General features: G+C 47.0%; 1 protein-coding gene across 1 annotated transcript; it reads right to left on the reverse strand.

Annotated features, from left to right (window-relative positions):
- Positions 1-4,431: 4,431 nt before the first annotated feature.
- Positions 4,432-15,686, reverse strand: CHCHD4 (coiled-coil-helix-coiled-coil-helix domain containing 4). The gene is made up of 3 exons (XM_025922090.2): positions 15,473-15,686; positions 8,930-9,028; positions 4,432-5,687 (listed from the first exon to the last, which is right to left on the reverse strand). Exons 1-3 carry the CDS (start codon positions 15,492-15,494, stop codon positions 5,386-5,388), a joined length of 423 nt encoding a protein of 140 aa, XP_025777875.1. The 5' UTR covers positions 15,495-15,686; the 3' UTR covers positions 4,432-5,385.
- Positions 15,687-15,691: the final 5 nt, after the last annotated feature.

The raw sequence follows: 15,691 nt of genomic DNA on the forward strand, positions 1-15,691 counted from the left end.
ACAGTGTATTATATTTAATTAATTTATTTTTTGTTCCTAAGCGTTTTGTTTTTTAATCTGCCTTATAGTAGTTTATAATTACATATTTTGTTCATATTTTATTAATTTTTGTATGTCCTTAAGCATTTAAAGAATGTTTGACTCTACCTAATAAACAATACCTGATATCCACACAAATATAATTCTACTTTAGTTCTTGAGGGCTATTCTTAGCATTTTTAAATTTTAAGTTTAGTTTCATATTTGGCAACTTTTTAATCTTTTTTTAACATTTATTCATTTTTGAGAGTGAGACAGGAAAGCATGAGTGGGGGAGGGGCAGAGAGAGAGGGAGACACAGAATCCGAATCAGGCTACAGGCTCCGAGCTGTCAGCACAGAGCCCAATGCGGGGCTCGAACTCACGGACCGTGAGATCACAACCTGAGCCAAAGTCGGGCACTTAACCGACTGAGCCACCCAGGTGCCCTCTTATTTGGCAACTTTTAATTCAGAGGGAAACTGAATATCCTAGTTGAGATGTACTTATCCAGAGGGCATTTAAATTTTCGTCCTCCAATATATGCAGAAGTCTGGGGAATTTTCAGATTCATCTATTGTTTAGATTTTTCTGGACTCTACACATCGGGATGAACTTGAACCCCAAGCCAATGTGAATGCAAGATTCTGTTCCCAAAAAAAAGCCAACAAAGTGGCAGAGTAATATCATTGTTAAATTCCTTTATCGGATTCTCCTAACTCAAATATTTGCTAAAGACATCAATCGTTCTGAAGACAGGCTTTATGTAGGAGTCCTTCTTCCTCCTTTCTACCTTGTATGGATTAATGATACTGTCTCTTGTCTCTGCATAGCTGTTGAGATCCAACAGCTCTGCATAGCTGTTGAAATGAGAACCTCATTTCCAGGTTCAGTAAATGACTCAAGAGGAATCCCACCTTCTCAGTTTCAGATCCCTCTTCATTTTAGCCCCCTGAGGATTTCCCATACTATTTTGTAAACTGTTCTGCATTTTTAAAAAGGTTCCTTTATACATGGCTTATAAAATATTAGTAGTGGAAAGTTCTTCTGTATTTCTAATCTGTTAAATTACCAGAAAAACCACTACTTGTATATGAAAGAAAAACTTTTTAGACTAACTATATAATACTTTGTTAGACCATAGTATCTCATGAGAAATACCAATTTTGTGATGTCCTTACAAATGTTCCAAAATAAATTCCAAGGGATCTCTGTTTCCATTTTTACCTCTTAATTTGGGAATCAGTATGTTAAAGAATAATTATTATCATATTAAATAGAATTAACCCTATTAAAACCACCTCTCAGGTTATAAAAAAAAAAAAGGGAGTCTATTTATATATTTGAAGCCCCTGTGTATCTTTCTCTAAATGCATGCAACCAAAAAACAAAAACCAAAAAACGTCTCCCAAATGGATTGCTATCTTGATTATTATTATTCCCTTGCTTTTCATTTTAAACTTATTGCCATATATGTATATATGAATATACCATTAAGATATTTAGTTCCCTTCACAGCATATATATGTAGATAATTCTTGATGAAGTCCCAATAGTTCATTTTTGCTTCATTTTCACTTACTGATTTTTTTAAAAATTGTCTCTTTCCCTTGTAGATATTTAAGATTTTTTTTCTCTATCCTTGATTTACCAGTAGCTTCTCTACGTGTGTGCAAAACCTACCTGAGGACAAAGTCTTTCTGCTTTTCTGGGCAATTCTTAGTAACTGTCTCTGGTTATTTCTCTCAATTATTTTTATTCTCATTTAGATCTATGTTAGACTTATTTTGGAATTGTGCAATTCATTTTCAATATTTAATAGTTGTTCTTAAAAAATCTCTGTATATAACTGTGCTCTATTCTGGTAAAGAAGCTTTCCAAACCCCGTAATTTGTGGGATTTTGCAAAGGTTCATTATGTGGCCATGATTGATTAAATCACCGGCTACTGGTGATGAAACTAGTTTAAACTTGATCTCAGCTTTTGAAGAATTTTTCCTTTCGATGATCTTTTATATATCTAAGTTTTCCATTTTTTTCATATCTGCATGTATTTATTGTTTTTTTTTAAAGTTTTAATTTAAATTCCTTTTAGTTAACACACAGTGTAATATCAGTTTCAGGTGTATAATATAGTGATTCAACAATTTTATACATTACTCCGTGCTCATCATGATAAGTGTATTCGTAATCCCTTCCCCTGTTTCACCCCACCTCCACCCACCTCCCTTCTGGTAACCATCAGTGTGTTCTCCATAGTTAAGAGTAATATGCTCATTCTATAGATAACTTTAAAAAAAAATTTTTTTTTTAACATTTATTTTTGAGAGACAGATAGCACATGAGCAGAGGAAGGGCCGAGAGAGGGAGACACAGAATCCGAAGCAGGCTCCAGGCTCTGAGGTGTCAGCACAGAGCCCTGAGAGGGCCTGGAACTCACCAACCACGAGATCATGACCCGAGCTGAAGTCAGGTCCATGATCAACGGACTGAGCCACCCAGGTGCCCCTATGTTTAACTTTTTGAGGAAACTCCAAGGTTCTCATGTTTCCATATGCCTACTTTTCTTTTTAAATCATAGCCATCCTAATGAGTGTGAGGTGATACCTCATAGTGGTTTTGATTTGCATTTCCCTAAAGACCAGTGCTGTTAACACCTTTCATGTTGGCCATTTGCATATCTTCTTTAGAGAAATCTCTATAGGGCCATTTATGTGGGACAGCAATCCTTTGGCTATGACTTGAGGTAACGAGACGTGCTTAAACATTCTTACTTAGCATATGCTTTTTCATTTTTTATTATGCGATATTTCAAACATATATGAAATTAGAGTGATTCAATTAATAGCCCATAGAAACTCCTAGAAATGGAAGCCCTGACAATGTTTGTTTTTTCTAAGGTTAAGTGCCTGGTTGGAGTTTTCATTGCCTAGGGAGCCACTTTAAAGATGGCGATCTCAAATAAACACATTGCCAGCCACACCACACCGTAAAGAGCCAGGTTGCCCTCCCTCCTGTCCCAGGCTCCTTAGTTTTAGGGATCCTAGTTGGTTTCTATAACTGACCACTTTGGCCATTTGCTTTTTTTCTTCCCGAGCTTTAAATTCCAACTTTTGTGTTTTAAATTCACCAGTAAAACGTGAGCCCATGAAACCCTAGGCCCTGCCCTCCTCAACCCCAATAAAAGCATAACCCCAGGCCTGCTCACTCACTGTCTGTCTTCTCCTCCAGCTTCCCCTCAACTTCGCTATGTGGTACATGTAATTTCCAGGTGCTGTAACAAAACTTTTATTTATTTATTTTTTTCAAAGTTTCCTGATGGTTATTGCCATAGGGCATCTTGCAACCATAGTAAGACCCACAAGGGCTGGTCCAGCCACAACACTGGTTATTGACAAGCTGTGCCCAGCACCAAACAACCCTACTCTTGTCTTAGTGCCCAATTTTGATGAACTGTGTGCTCTTTATTTACCCCCTTTGGTTGATTAGAGGAAAAGGTCTATCTATTTATATCACACTAACATTCTGGGCCTACAGCAGATCTTGAAAGTTATGTGTAAAATTATCTAATGCATGTGACTTTTCTTTGGTTCATCCAGGTGAATGAGAAGCCTTTTATTTATGTAAGAGCTACTTTCTAGTAGTTTGGGCTACTAAAATGTTATTATTCTGTTAAAGTCAATACCATCACAGAACTTACTGAGAACAAAAACAGTAGGGGCAGAACAATGTTCTGCTCGAAAGCTGGCTAATACACTGCACAGGCCTGCATCACAAAGTTAACAAAGCACAGACAGAAAACACTGTGTGTGTAGGTAGCTGGCACAAATCACTGTGATCATAAGTTGCGCCTCCTATCTTGCTTGCTCTGATGGAAGCCACCTGCCATGTTATGAGCTGACCTAAGCAGAGGCCCACGTGACCGGGAACTGAGGGAGGACTCTGGCCAACAGGCAGTGAGGAACTGAGGCCCTCAGCCCAACAACTCACAAAGAACTGAATTCCGCCCAAAACTACCTGAGTGATCCTGGAAGGCCTGTCAAGCCCTGGGATGGTCACAGCCCTGGCTGACCCCTCGATCACAGCCTCGTCAGACTCTGAGCCCCAGACCCCAGGTAAGCTGTGCCCAGACCCCTGACCAACAGAAACTGTGAGTTACTAAATGCGTTTCAAGCTGCTGAGTTTTAAGGTAACTTTTTCCATGGCAATAGATGAGTAATACACCTGGGCCAAATAAGGCATTACTACATCACGGCCTGAAATTTGTCCTACAGTTGTCTTGAACGAGTTACTTAACCTGTGAGGGCTGCAGCTCCCTACCTTCAACAAGAGAACAACCTTCCCTACCTCACAAGTTAACTGCAGTGTCTGTGTGAAGGATCTGCTCACTGATAAACAACCGGCTTGCTATGAATTCAACACCGAAAATTTTAATGGACTCAAACTGGCTTACCAGTATCTTCAAGGAGGAATTTCAGTGAACTTTTCATATTTATATTTCCTTATAGCAAAAACATTTTTAGTTAGTAAAAACAAAGGACACATTCAACACCAGGTAAAAGTCATATTTTCCTTTTAAGTGACTAAATACACACCGTTTCTTCTCTTGGCTGCTACTTTGGTAACAATTAGGTCCCCACCTCTCAAGAACATTGCATTGAACAGGCTGACACAAAGCCAGTGTGAACAGAGGCCCCAAACCAGGGCTTGTGGAAGAAAAACAACAGCAAAACCAGCCTTTCTCTTCACTTAGAAAGGGACTGTGAATCAGAGTGTCCACAGTTCCAATTTCTAAACACGGAAAACCTGGAGCTCAAAGTGAAAATGGAAACCAAAATGCATCAGAAATGAACTATAGTACCTCCTCACATACTCAAGGTCAAGACGGTTCATGAGAAATATGGTTCTGATCATCTGGCCTTGTACTGGGAATGGCCCCACTCCAGCATTTTTAAAGGAAGATGGTTTTGTTTCTATTTCATTTCCCACAGGGGTATAAAATCTACAAGAGCATATAATCAATCAGAATAAATCAGCTCACTCACAAGATACTCCCAGATAATGATTTCTAGTTGCTGAGCATAGTCAGCACATTATTTCAAAGAGGCAAAATTCAGGATAATCTGAGAATTCGAAAGTGACAGCTACATTTGCCGATAGGTTTATGGGAGACACACATACATTTTTTCCAGTGTATATGTCAAAGGACCAAGACCCCCGATCATCAAAATAAGTTATTTTGTACATTATAGTGCACAGAACAACAGAGGGAAAGACACGTTCTCGGAGAATGACCAAAAGGCATCTTACAAAAGGTTCATATCACTCTGAAGGAGAAGGACTGGAGCCCAGTGCCTTATGGCCTTCATTAGCTTGACCCCTCCTCTTCTTTGGTTGCAGTGGCCTCAGTGGGAGCGGTCTCTTCTAAACGTTCTGCTGGCTTCTTCTCCTCCTCCTCCTCCTCGTCCTCCTGAGGATAGAGGTCAGGGTATTTCTGCATGCATTCCTGCATGGCCCGGAACTGGTCTACACAGTCTGACCCCTTGACATCCTCTGTGCTATAGTGGAAGCAGGAAAAGGCCGACTTGAACTGTTCCCCACAGGGGCCACTGGCCATTCCCCCAAGGCACGGGCAGTTCCAGTTAATGTCTCCATTTGGCAGGATCAATCCTACAACAGGAAGATGGGCAAGGAAAATGTGAGACAGGCTCTCTACGGTTTCTGAAAAAGCAAAACCAAGTGCAGTCTTTGAAAGCTACTCAGGAGGTGCTGGACACTGTCCAGCTAGGAACTGTCGCCTCGTAGGCCCTTATCTTTGGATTTGGATTGGGTTCAAATGCAGCATTCCTTGGCTCAGCTGGAGAGAGGCCACCATGGCAGCTTTGTCCATGCACGACACTGATCTATATTCTAGGCTGCCTCCCAGTGCGATGCCTGTGGCTGTGCCCCGAGAGCTACAAACTGGAAACCGTTTAATCCAAAGAAGCAGCCATCGTTGGGTTGCTTAGCGAGAAGCTTTTTCAAAGCCCCGACACCTTAAGAAGCTGAGGTATTGATCTCTTTCTTTCGATCTCTGCTCCCCTCCCATTCAAATGGGTAAGATTAGTCCCCTCCCCCAAAACAGGCACTTAGCTCCCTCCGGCCCCTCTGGCTCTGCCACTGCCCGCAGAAGCTCAGCTCGGTGTGAGGCCCGGTGAGAGGAGGCTGATCCTTCTGCACAGGCAGGAAGATGTCCAAGACATGGTGTACAAGGGAAAAAGCTAGTGGCATACCAGATGGTGTGGTTCTGGTCTTGTAACAGGGAAAAACCTCCAGGGATGTTAACCATACTAACCAAACTGCTCAGCTGCACGCGTGTGTCAGAGAGGGGTGCAACTACAGACTGATTTTCAGTTGCTCGCTTACCATTTGTAAGTGCTACTGGAGTAGCACTTTTCATTTCCTTTAAGAGCTTCTCCTCTGCATTCACAACTTGACTGTTTGGTTTACGAGGCCTAGTTTTTAGCCTGTCATGGCTCTTGAGATGCCTTCCTCGCTAACTCAGTCATTTCTAATTTCTGGTGTGACACGAGAGACCGCACAACTAGAGGCCACTGTCGGATTATTAACCGGCCTGTTTTCAATACTGTCATGTCCGGGAATGGGGAGACCCAAGGAGAGAGAGAGACAGAGATGAGGAAGAGCCAGTTGGTGGAACAGTCAGAACACACACAACATTTCTCGATTAAATCCCCTTTCTTACATGGACATGGTTCATGGCCACCCCAGAAAAATTACAGTAGTAACATCAAAGATCAGTGATCACAGAATCACCCTAACAAATACAATAATGAAGAAGTTTGAACTGTTGCAAAAACTACCGAAATGTGACACAGAGACACAAAGTGAGCAAACGCTGTTCAAGAAATGGCGCCAAAAGACTTGCTTCTTGAAGCAGGGTCACCATAAACCTTCAATTTGTGAAAAACGCAACATCTGCAAAGCGTGATAAAATGAGGGGGCCTATATACAAACGCTCCCTCCGAAGGCTCAAAACTAGGAAACCTGCACAATCAGTTTCCAAGCGAGACGTTATGATAAGAACATTTTTAAAAAAGAGCCCAGCTCTGCAGGAGTCTTCGTTTGATTCTTTCTCAGGGGAAGGCATGCTAGACTGAGGTAGCTCCTCACAGAGGGCACTGAGGGTGCCAATCTGCATTTCAAGGACAACATGTAGAAACACACAGACGTCAACATGTTAAATCAAGCCCACATGCAGCAGGTTCCAAACATGCAATCAAAGGCCGGCCACTAACTTCCCTGGCCAGTCCCTACCTCCTCCTCCAGTTTCCCCTCCAGACCAGGGGATCTTTAAGACCCTCCTCCAGTCTTTCTGAGTCTATGAAAATGACTTCTGCCATCTTGGTCATGACACTCTTAGCCATTCCAAGTGCTGTCTCAGTCACGGAACTGGGTGCCTCGATACAGGCAGCTGGCATAAACTGGGGGCCTGACTACTCTGCTGAGTCATTTTGCAATTGAGAGCTCAGAACCTGGGTCCCAGGGCTCGCTGCTGAATGTGCTTCTTGGTACAATCATTCACTGGAAGGGGCTGCAAAGGCAAATGCCTTCACGGCCCACGCAGATCTATCATAAATGACAGAAGTGGGTAGGAGAGAAAACAAGAGGAGCGATGAGGCCTGGCAGGAACTGGAGGGGACACACAGTCTCAGCACAGACACATTCAGTGTTGAAAAACACCACGAGGCAAAACAAGGCCTGATTTGTCCCGTAGGCTCTGCAGAACGTGCTTAACTAATATGCACCTAAAGAGAGGCAGAGTATTGGAACTGACACGTGGCTTATTTGTCTTTGTAAGAGTGCTGGTTCAAGATTACTCCCATGGCTGCCATTCTCAGAATGCGAACACCAGAGAACATCTGTACCTCCCAGCGTCCCTGGCAGGGTGCTAGACACCTCAGCTCTACTCTGCTCTAACCCCCAGAGGCAGTAAGGGTAACACGTCAGGTGTCCCACCTAAGAGCACACACTTAGCTAGCATCTGAGAAATTCCCATCAGGAGCTCATACTCCGCAGGCTGCTGCTGCAAGCTCTTTCAACCGTATTTCTCACCAGCCAGCACTGGAAGCTTTGTTAGTTCGCATCACAGGTGTCAGAAATGGCTTTAGACTGGCAAGCTGAGGACTGTTGACGATATGGACTGTTTATAAACCCCGCACACCCACATGTCAGCCTTACGCACGCTGCGGAAGTTCCAGTGAGCCCAGCAGTCTAAAGCCTTTGGAGGGGTGCCCTCGGCCCATATGACCAAGTGACCATTCACTAAACTGCGTGCACCAGTTCTGACTAGGCGAGCTGGTCCTGCTGCCGGAAAGCTGTCCCTCTATCTCGAGTGAGCATCTCGTGGAAGGTGCTTCCTGGAGCACGTACAAGGAGAGAGCAGAGCTTCACCACCTCACAGAACAAGGTGTTAGGACTCTCACATGCCTGCTTGCTTATAGTCTGCAGATGTGGCAGCGTTCAGGCTGCAGCTGGACCGAGCAGGAGGATCCGTCGCCGTAACCTGCCCGCAGCACTGGAATCCATTTCCGCCCCGCACCCCCTGCCTAAAACTTCGTCATCCGGAAACATCCAGCCAGCTTTAGTCGGTGTAAAACCTCAAAAGAAAAAGAGGCAGAGGACTTCAGTTCAGCAGAAACTCAGGCTCTGGCCTAACAGCCAGGGAAGAGCAGCAGCACGAGAGCTGCACGGCACTCAGCACAGCCTCTCGCACCTCCAAGGGAGGTGGGCTCACAGTCCCTGGAGACGGTCCTTGGCTGAGAGGGGCCCCTGAACACCCAGCCTTGGCCGGGACAAAATGGGAAAGGAATTTTGAACATTTCCTCCAGGAAGGATCTGTGTGTCATACCCACCGTGCTCCTCATATGGGTCGTTGGGGTCATCAGCCACCAGCTCTGCATTGCTTGGGGTTTCATGGTCTTCTTTGGTCACAAATATGATTCGATCCTTCCCTAGCGTTTGGAGAACAGAGGAAGAAAGGTTTCACTCAAGAGCAGCCAAACAGCCCCAAACGCAAAGAAGCCACACAAACCAAGTTTTAAGACTTCCCGTGCAAAACCCGAAAGGGAAGAGTGTCCATCAAAATGCCATCCCTGGGCTGCATCACTGAGTCTGTGTGACAGTCTAGCAGCCACTTCTACTGAGTGCCTACAACTGAAACAAAAAGTCCACCAAGGTCACGAGTGAGTAAGAAGATGCCATATGCACCCTCTAGGCAGGAGATGAAATGCCCGATCCAACCAAATGCATGCTGCTTTTAGTCCCCAGATTTGCTGATAATTCAGTGGTGCAAAAACTCCTTTCTTCTTCCCATCAAGAAAGGAGCAGTCCCTTCTCAGAACTCCCATGGTGCTCTGACTGTCCCCATTATGTCCCACCAACCTAGGAAGGCCTCATCAGCCTGCCAGGTCTCCCCTCCTCCCCAGGCCCGGCGGGGAGCCACAAGCTGTCATCCTCCAGACAACTCTAGTGGAATGAAGGTGATTCACTAGGGCGACCCCACCTAATCTCACTAGGGCTCGAATGCCTGTGAGTAGGGAAGGGGTGGAAGGGACAGGGAAGGACTTGCTTCTAGCCCCCTAGGGGTTTACCTACAGTGTTCAGAACGCAGACAAAGTCTAAGGGGACTGAGAACTTTGACAAGAGAAGAGGGCAGTGATGTGGGTGCCTGGCCAGCAGCCCACTGGCTGATATAGCCACTTAAGTGTGTCCGAGAAGATTCCCTGTGGGAAAATATCCTGGTCACCTACCGTTGAGTGCCCACAGTCAAGACTCTGTCTAGCCTCTTGGCTCCTAATCATGGCCAGGAAAGAAGGGCTCATGATGGTAGGGAACACTGTGGCAGTTCCCCACAGCCCACGATGCCTGGGGCAACTTCCCAACAAGTGGAATGACTAGGGGGAGGAGAGACCATTCCCGAAGTGCTGATGTTAGCAACTTCTGTGACAATCTGCAGTGTGTTATTTTTTTTAGAACAATCACCCAACCTAAACATAACAGGCTGAGCGGGAGGGTCAGTCCTGAGGCCCTGCAAGGACCAGCATCAGGAAGCCAGCGCTTCTTGTGAACACTGCCTTGGTCAGGCTATAGCCCCTGGCCCTACGTGCCTGGCTTGCCAGAGGGTCCTGAACTTTCAGACTGATGGGAGCCAAATGCATGCTCTGTGAGGAGCTTCTCCTCAAGGGAGGCTGCGTAAGCACAGAAAAGGGAATCAGCACTGATTGAACCAGGATGGGCGCAACCCGTGGCTTTTCATACAACAGAAAACCAGGCCCAGAACGGTTATTCAGAATCACCCAGCTGGAATGGCAAGGCAGTCCCCTCAGCTACCTGACTCCCTCCGGCTCTCCCCTATACCTTACAGCTGTCAACACTACCTCGCCTTCCTAAAAATCCCTAGCCATCAGCCAACCACACAGCAGGTGTCCACCCGATAGTCCTGGTGTGGGTGGGAGCACCTTGTCTTCAGCACTCCATACACTGCATGCTCATCAGTTTCCCCTGCAGTCCCTGGAGGGCAGACTGGGGCTAGCTGCTCTCTGGGTCCTGTGTGTCAGCTCCCTGCCGCCATCCCATCACCGCCCTGGGGCAGGAGCCCCATTCTACAGTGGGAGCCTAAGGCTCTGGGAAGTGATGTGCCTGAGCTCACACGGGCCTGGAATTTGCACCCAGCTCTGGGCGTCTCTAAACACCACGCGGTGGAGATCCTTTGCACAGACTCTGACTGCTGTTCTCACCAGAGCACAACAGAGCCTCTCTGGGTCCTGGACTGAGGTTTGGTCCCCTCATCGGCATCTTAGTTCTGTAATTACACAAGCAAAATTAGCTTAATCTGGACCATCTTTCAGATTCCAAGTGCCTTGAGACAAAAGTCCTGGATCTTGCTGCTCCTTGCCTCTTCCACTAGTCTTTTTACTTAGCGGATGTTTAGTTACACGTTTTAAATTAGGCTGAAGCTTAACGATACCTTTAGTTGAATTTGGTGGCTGAAGCTAAGTCTTAGAGGCTTCATGGACAGAAATGAAGTGCGGGGGAAATGGTCCTGCTGAGCTGTGTCTGGCAGAGAATGTAAGGATTCTGAGCCTCCCTGAGTGGCACTTTTCCTACCCTGGATGGGTGTCTTGGTCCGTTCAGGCTGCTCTAACAAAATACCACCACCGACATAGTTCATAAATATTAGAAAGTTATTGCTCACAGTTCTGGAGGCTGCAAGTCTAGGATCAAGGCACCAGTATGATAACCTTCTGGTGAGGGGCCCATAGCAGCTGCCTTCTTGCTGTGTCCTCACATGGTGGAAGGCGCTAGAGATCTCTCTGGAGCCTCTTTTATAAGGGCGTTAATCCCATAAGTGAAAGTTCCACCCTCATTTCTTAAGCACCTCCCAAAGGCCCCATCTACTAATATTATCGCCTTTGGAGATTAGGATTTCAATGTATGAAACTGGGAGGGGAGGGGACACATTCATACCATAAAACTGAGGAGAGACTGTCCCCTGGGCGATGGGACTGTGGTTTCTGGGCAGGGACGTATCTTTGTATCCCCAATCCTGGTATCCAGATGATGCTCCTTTTGTTGCATGGACAAATAACAGTAAGGGCTAGAAACCATGTGTACAAAGAACAGAAGCACAGATCTGAGCCTGAGATAGAAACCCAGCTTCAGAAGGTCTGGCCCAGTGGCATCAATATCACAGAGTTTAGCACTGCAGTTCAAATCTGGGCTTAAGCACAGAACAGCTGTGATCTCAAGCACATTCTTAGGGCCTCAGGAAACAGGTCCCCCAGAAGCTCAGCCTATCTTCCTCCCGTGGTCAGGGCAAGAATCACAAGACTTTACTTAAGCAAAAGGGGTGAAATGAGTTTCTGCTCTCACGTTAAATCCCACTCAAAAGACAGTAATTTTTTAAATAGCGGCAAATGACAAGGATAAAATGGCCAAGAAAAGAGACCATCACAGGCCAGAGAGATCAGTACAGTTCTGGAAGCGGGAAAGCTGAGAGAGAAGTGCTCTCTGACATAACAGAAACCCAAAGTCACAAGAAGAGAAGTCAGCTCGAAGAAAATCTATCCCCACCCCAGGACCCTGGTAGGGGCCAGGAATTGGGGGTCCCAGGGCCCACTCTGGAAAACAGGACTTAAGGGTGAGGTTGAGAACAGAAAGCCTAACTGAGCAGCTGGATACCAAGATACCCCCAATTCGGTAGTTTTACTCTCTGCACAGCCATTCTCGACTCTTTTCTCTTAACCTCCATCATCAAATCTGGTTGACTAGGGGCACCTGGGTGGCTCAGCTGGTTGGGCGTCCCACTTCGGCTCAGGTCATGATCTCGTGGTTTGTGAGTTCAAGCCCCGTGTCGGGTTCTGTGCTGACAGCTGAGAGCCTGGAGCCTGCTTCAGATTCTGTGTCTCTCCCTCTGTCTGCCCCACTCACACACACACACTCTCTCTCTCTCTCTCAAAGTAATAAATAAAACATAAAAAAAATAAAAAAATCTGGTTGGCTCTACCTTCAAATACATCCAAAAAGATCTGCATCTGTTGCTGCCAAGACCCCATCTCCCACCACTGGCTCCCTCCACTCCCACCTCCTTGCCTTTACTGGACATGCTGGGTGCATACCTACGTCTGGCCTGTGCACAGGCTGCTCTCACTTCCGGGAGCACTCTCCAGATACCCTCACAGCCACCCTCTCCCTGTCTTTATACCTCCTGAATACCACCTTCCCTGATCACTCCCCATCTCCCTTACTCTGCCTTCTTTTTCTCCAAAGTGCTTTTCCTCACCTACCATATGATATTTGTTTACCACCTGTCTCCCCTGCTGAAATATCAGCTCTTCTGGGGCAAGGATTTGTCTATCCCTTTCACCGCAGTATCCCCAGAGCCTAGAACAGTATCCAGAATGTGGTGGGTTATCAATATTTGCGAAACAAGTGAATGGAGAAACCAAACTCGGAAGACCCCAGCCCCAGCAGAGGACAGGAAGACAGAATGGTTATTACCATTAAGCAGATTACAAAAACAAAACCAAAAAACCCGGGATGGGTGTTCTCATCTCCCCCAGAATGGGCACAAACACAGGATCTGTACACAGCAGAATCTTCAGCAGATCCATCCCAGAAAGAGCGGCCATCTTTTCCACCAAACCACAGAGTAGATTACGTCACCTGTGCTCACCACCATGTGCCGAGGCTGGCACACTGCAGGTGCCTAATAAATGCTTGTTTGAGGAACAGGAGAGGGCAGATGGCAATAGAAAAGGAGGCAACTAAAGAAAGGAACAGTGTGGCACTGATACAGAAAAGGGTGGGTGGTCTGAGGCTTGGGAGCAAGGCTGGGTCCAGGCTCTGGAACACCCTGAATGCCAAAACTGGGTTGTGGGTGGACCCCCCGAGGTAAATTTGCACCGGCAAGTGACTCACTCAGAGCACAGAACGAGGAGCCAGCCATGGGAAGAGCTGGAGACAGATGTACCAGGCAGAGGAACAACGAAGAGGCCAGTGTGGCTCAGCAGTAACCAGGTAGTTAGAAATCAGTCTGGAGCCCGATCGGGCAGGGGCTTTCAATTCTCATCCCCAAACTAAGAGAGAGATCTTTGACCCAAGAAAAGATAAGGATCCATGCTTTGGTGACAGATGGAAACAGCCTTTCCTTCCCAAAGAACCTGTGACTCCTAGATATCCTCATGGGCAAGAAGTCTTACTCATCTGCACAGCCTCATTCTACCTAAACAGCTCAAAATTATTCACTAAACGAAGTAAATTAGAAACCCAGAGAAAGAAAATTAAAAACAAGAGGCCTACTGTCGAACAAAGTGGTGAGGGCTGAGGACTTTTGTTCATGGCACAGTTATAAATCAATAAAAATAGTACTCAGTAGACACATCAGTGAGGATTATAGCTCTATGACCCAGGAAAGGAGGAGGTCTAGAAGCAGAATGAGGTACTGGGGAAAAGGCTTGACGTTTAAATTTTTTTTTTTTTTTTTTTTTACATTTATTTATTTTTGAGAAACAGAGTGTGACAAAGCGTGAGTGGGGGAGGGGCAGAGAGAGAAGGAGACACAGAATCCGAAGCAGGCTCCAGGCTCTGAGCAAGTGGTCAGCACAGAGCCTAATGATGGGCTCGAACCCACAAACTGTGAGATCATGACCTGAGCCGAAGTCAGACGCTCAACCGACTGAGCCACCCAGGTGCCCCAAGGCTTGACATTTTAGATTGAAATGTTCTCCTAACTGGATGCGTGACCCTGGGTAGGTCATCTCCTTCTCTGGTCTTCAGATCCCTGAATTAAACTGAGGGAACCAGACTATTCACCAAAGGATTTCTGGGTGAGTTCTAACTCTCTCTGTGGCTTTACCTTCTCGTGTGTCCACCATCCCTGTCGCCAGGCACAGAGAAGATGCCCATGAGTATCTGCTGAATGAATGAATGAATGAATGAATGAATGAAGACCAACTTGTCATTTTAGAAGACTGGAAGCTGGGGCCTGCAGAGGTCAGGTGACAGCTCAGGGACAAAAAGCCAGTTAGTGGCAGTGTGTGAGGAGGCTCTGGGACTCCAGCCGAAAGACCCTTGGGTTCTTCAGTAGAGATAAGAACAGATGGAGCAAAGAGGAGCTAGGTGAAGAGACGGGCACTTTCTTGAAGAGGTGGGGTGGAGGTTCCCAGCAGAGAGCTCCCTAGAATCCGGTGGCCACCAAACTGGATAGTGCAGCTCTGTGACCAGACTGCTGAAGCTCAAACCCCAGCTCCAGGACTTAAGTCACCTCTGTGTATTAAGGTCTACTCTTGGGTAAAACGCGGATAATACAGCCTCGCCTAGAATTATAAAAACCGCTGCGAGATCAACGAGAAAAGCCATATAAAGCCCCTTGAACAGCGCCTGGTACATCGTAGGGGCTCGATAAATGTCCCCGTTGGTGGCACTTTTACCACTCCAGCACAGCCCTAACCCGAGTGGCAACTTTTCTTTCGGGACAGTTAAAAGGCGGGTACAAATGGAAAGGCGTGGTGTGCGGTTAAGAGCGACGGTAACAATAAATCCCCAATTACGAGGCAGAGGAAGCGTGCTCAGCACTTTCCGCGCCCCCTCAGCCTGGTTTATGAAATCCGCCACGTGCTGGTCCTTCTGAGGTCAGGGTTCGAGTCTCACCGTGACCTTGGGCCAGCCTCCTTCCTCCCAGTCTCGGTTTTCTCATCTGCAAAACGGACGTGGCGACCCCAGCGCCCAGCCCTCCCAAGGGTCCTGAGGAGGGTATCCCGGGCCGCCCCTCGCGTCGCCCGCCCCTGCAGTGGGGTCGCGGGGCGCCGGGGCCTGTGGGGCTGCGAGGGTGGCAAAACAGCGTGTCCCCTGCAGGCCCTCGTAGGCCCGTCTCCATGGCAGCCCGCTCTCCCTACCTTCCTGCCGACAGTAGGCCATGGCTGCAGCCCCGGCACTCAGACCTCGCGGCGATAGCGGCAGCGGCCAGGCGGCGGCAGGCTCCCGCTGTGACCTCTCCTCGGGCTGGGCGGGAGGCTCCGAGGCCCACGCGGACCCGCCCCCTCCAGGCCTGCCCGCCGCGCGCCTGCCTGCGCGTCCTCCCAGTCCCAAACCCTGTTCCCCTTCAGCCGGGAACT

Source organism: Puma concolor, chromosome A2, assembly GCF_028749965.1.
Source record: "Puma concolor isolate L17-30 chromosome A2, mPumCon1.1.hap2, whole genome shotgun sequence".
Taxonomy (NCBI): Eukaryota; Metazoa; Chordata; class Mammalia; order Carnivora; family Felidae; genus Puma; species Puma concolor.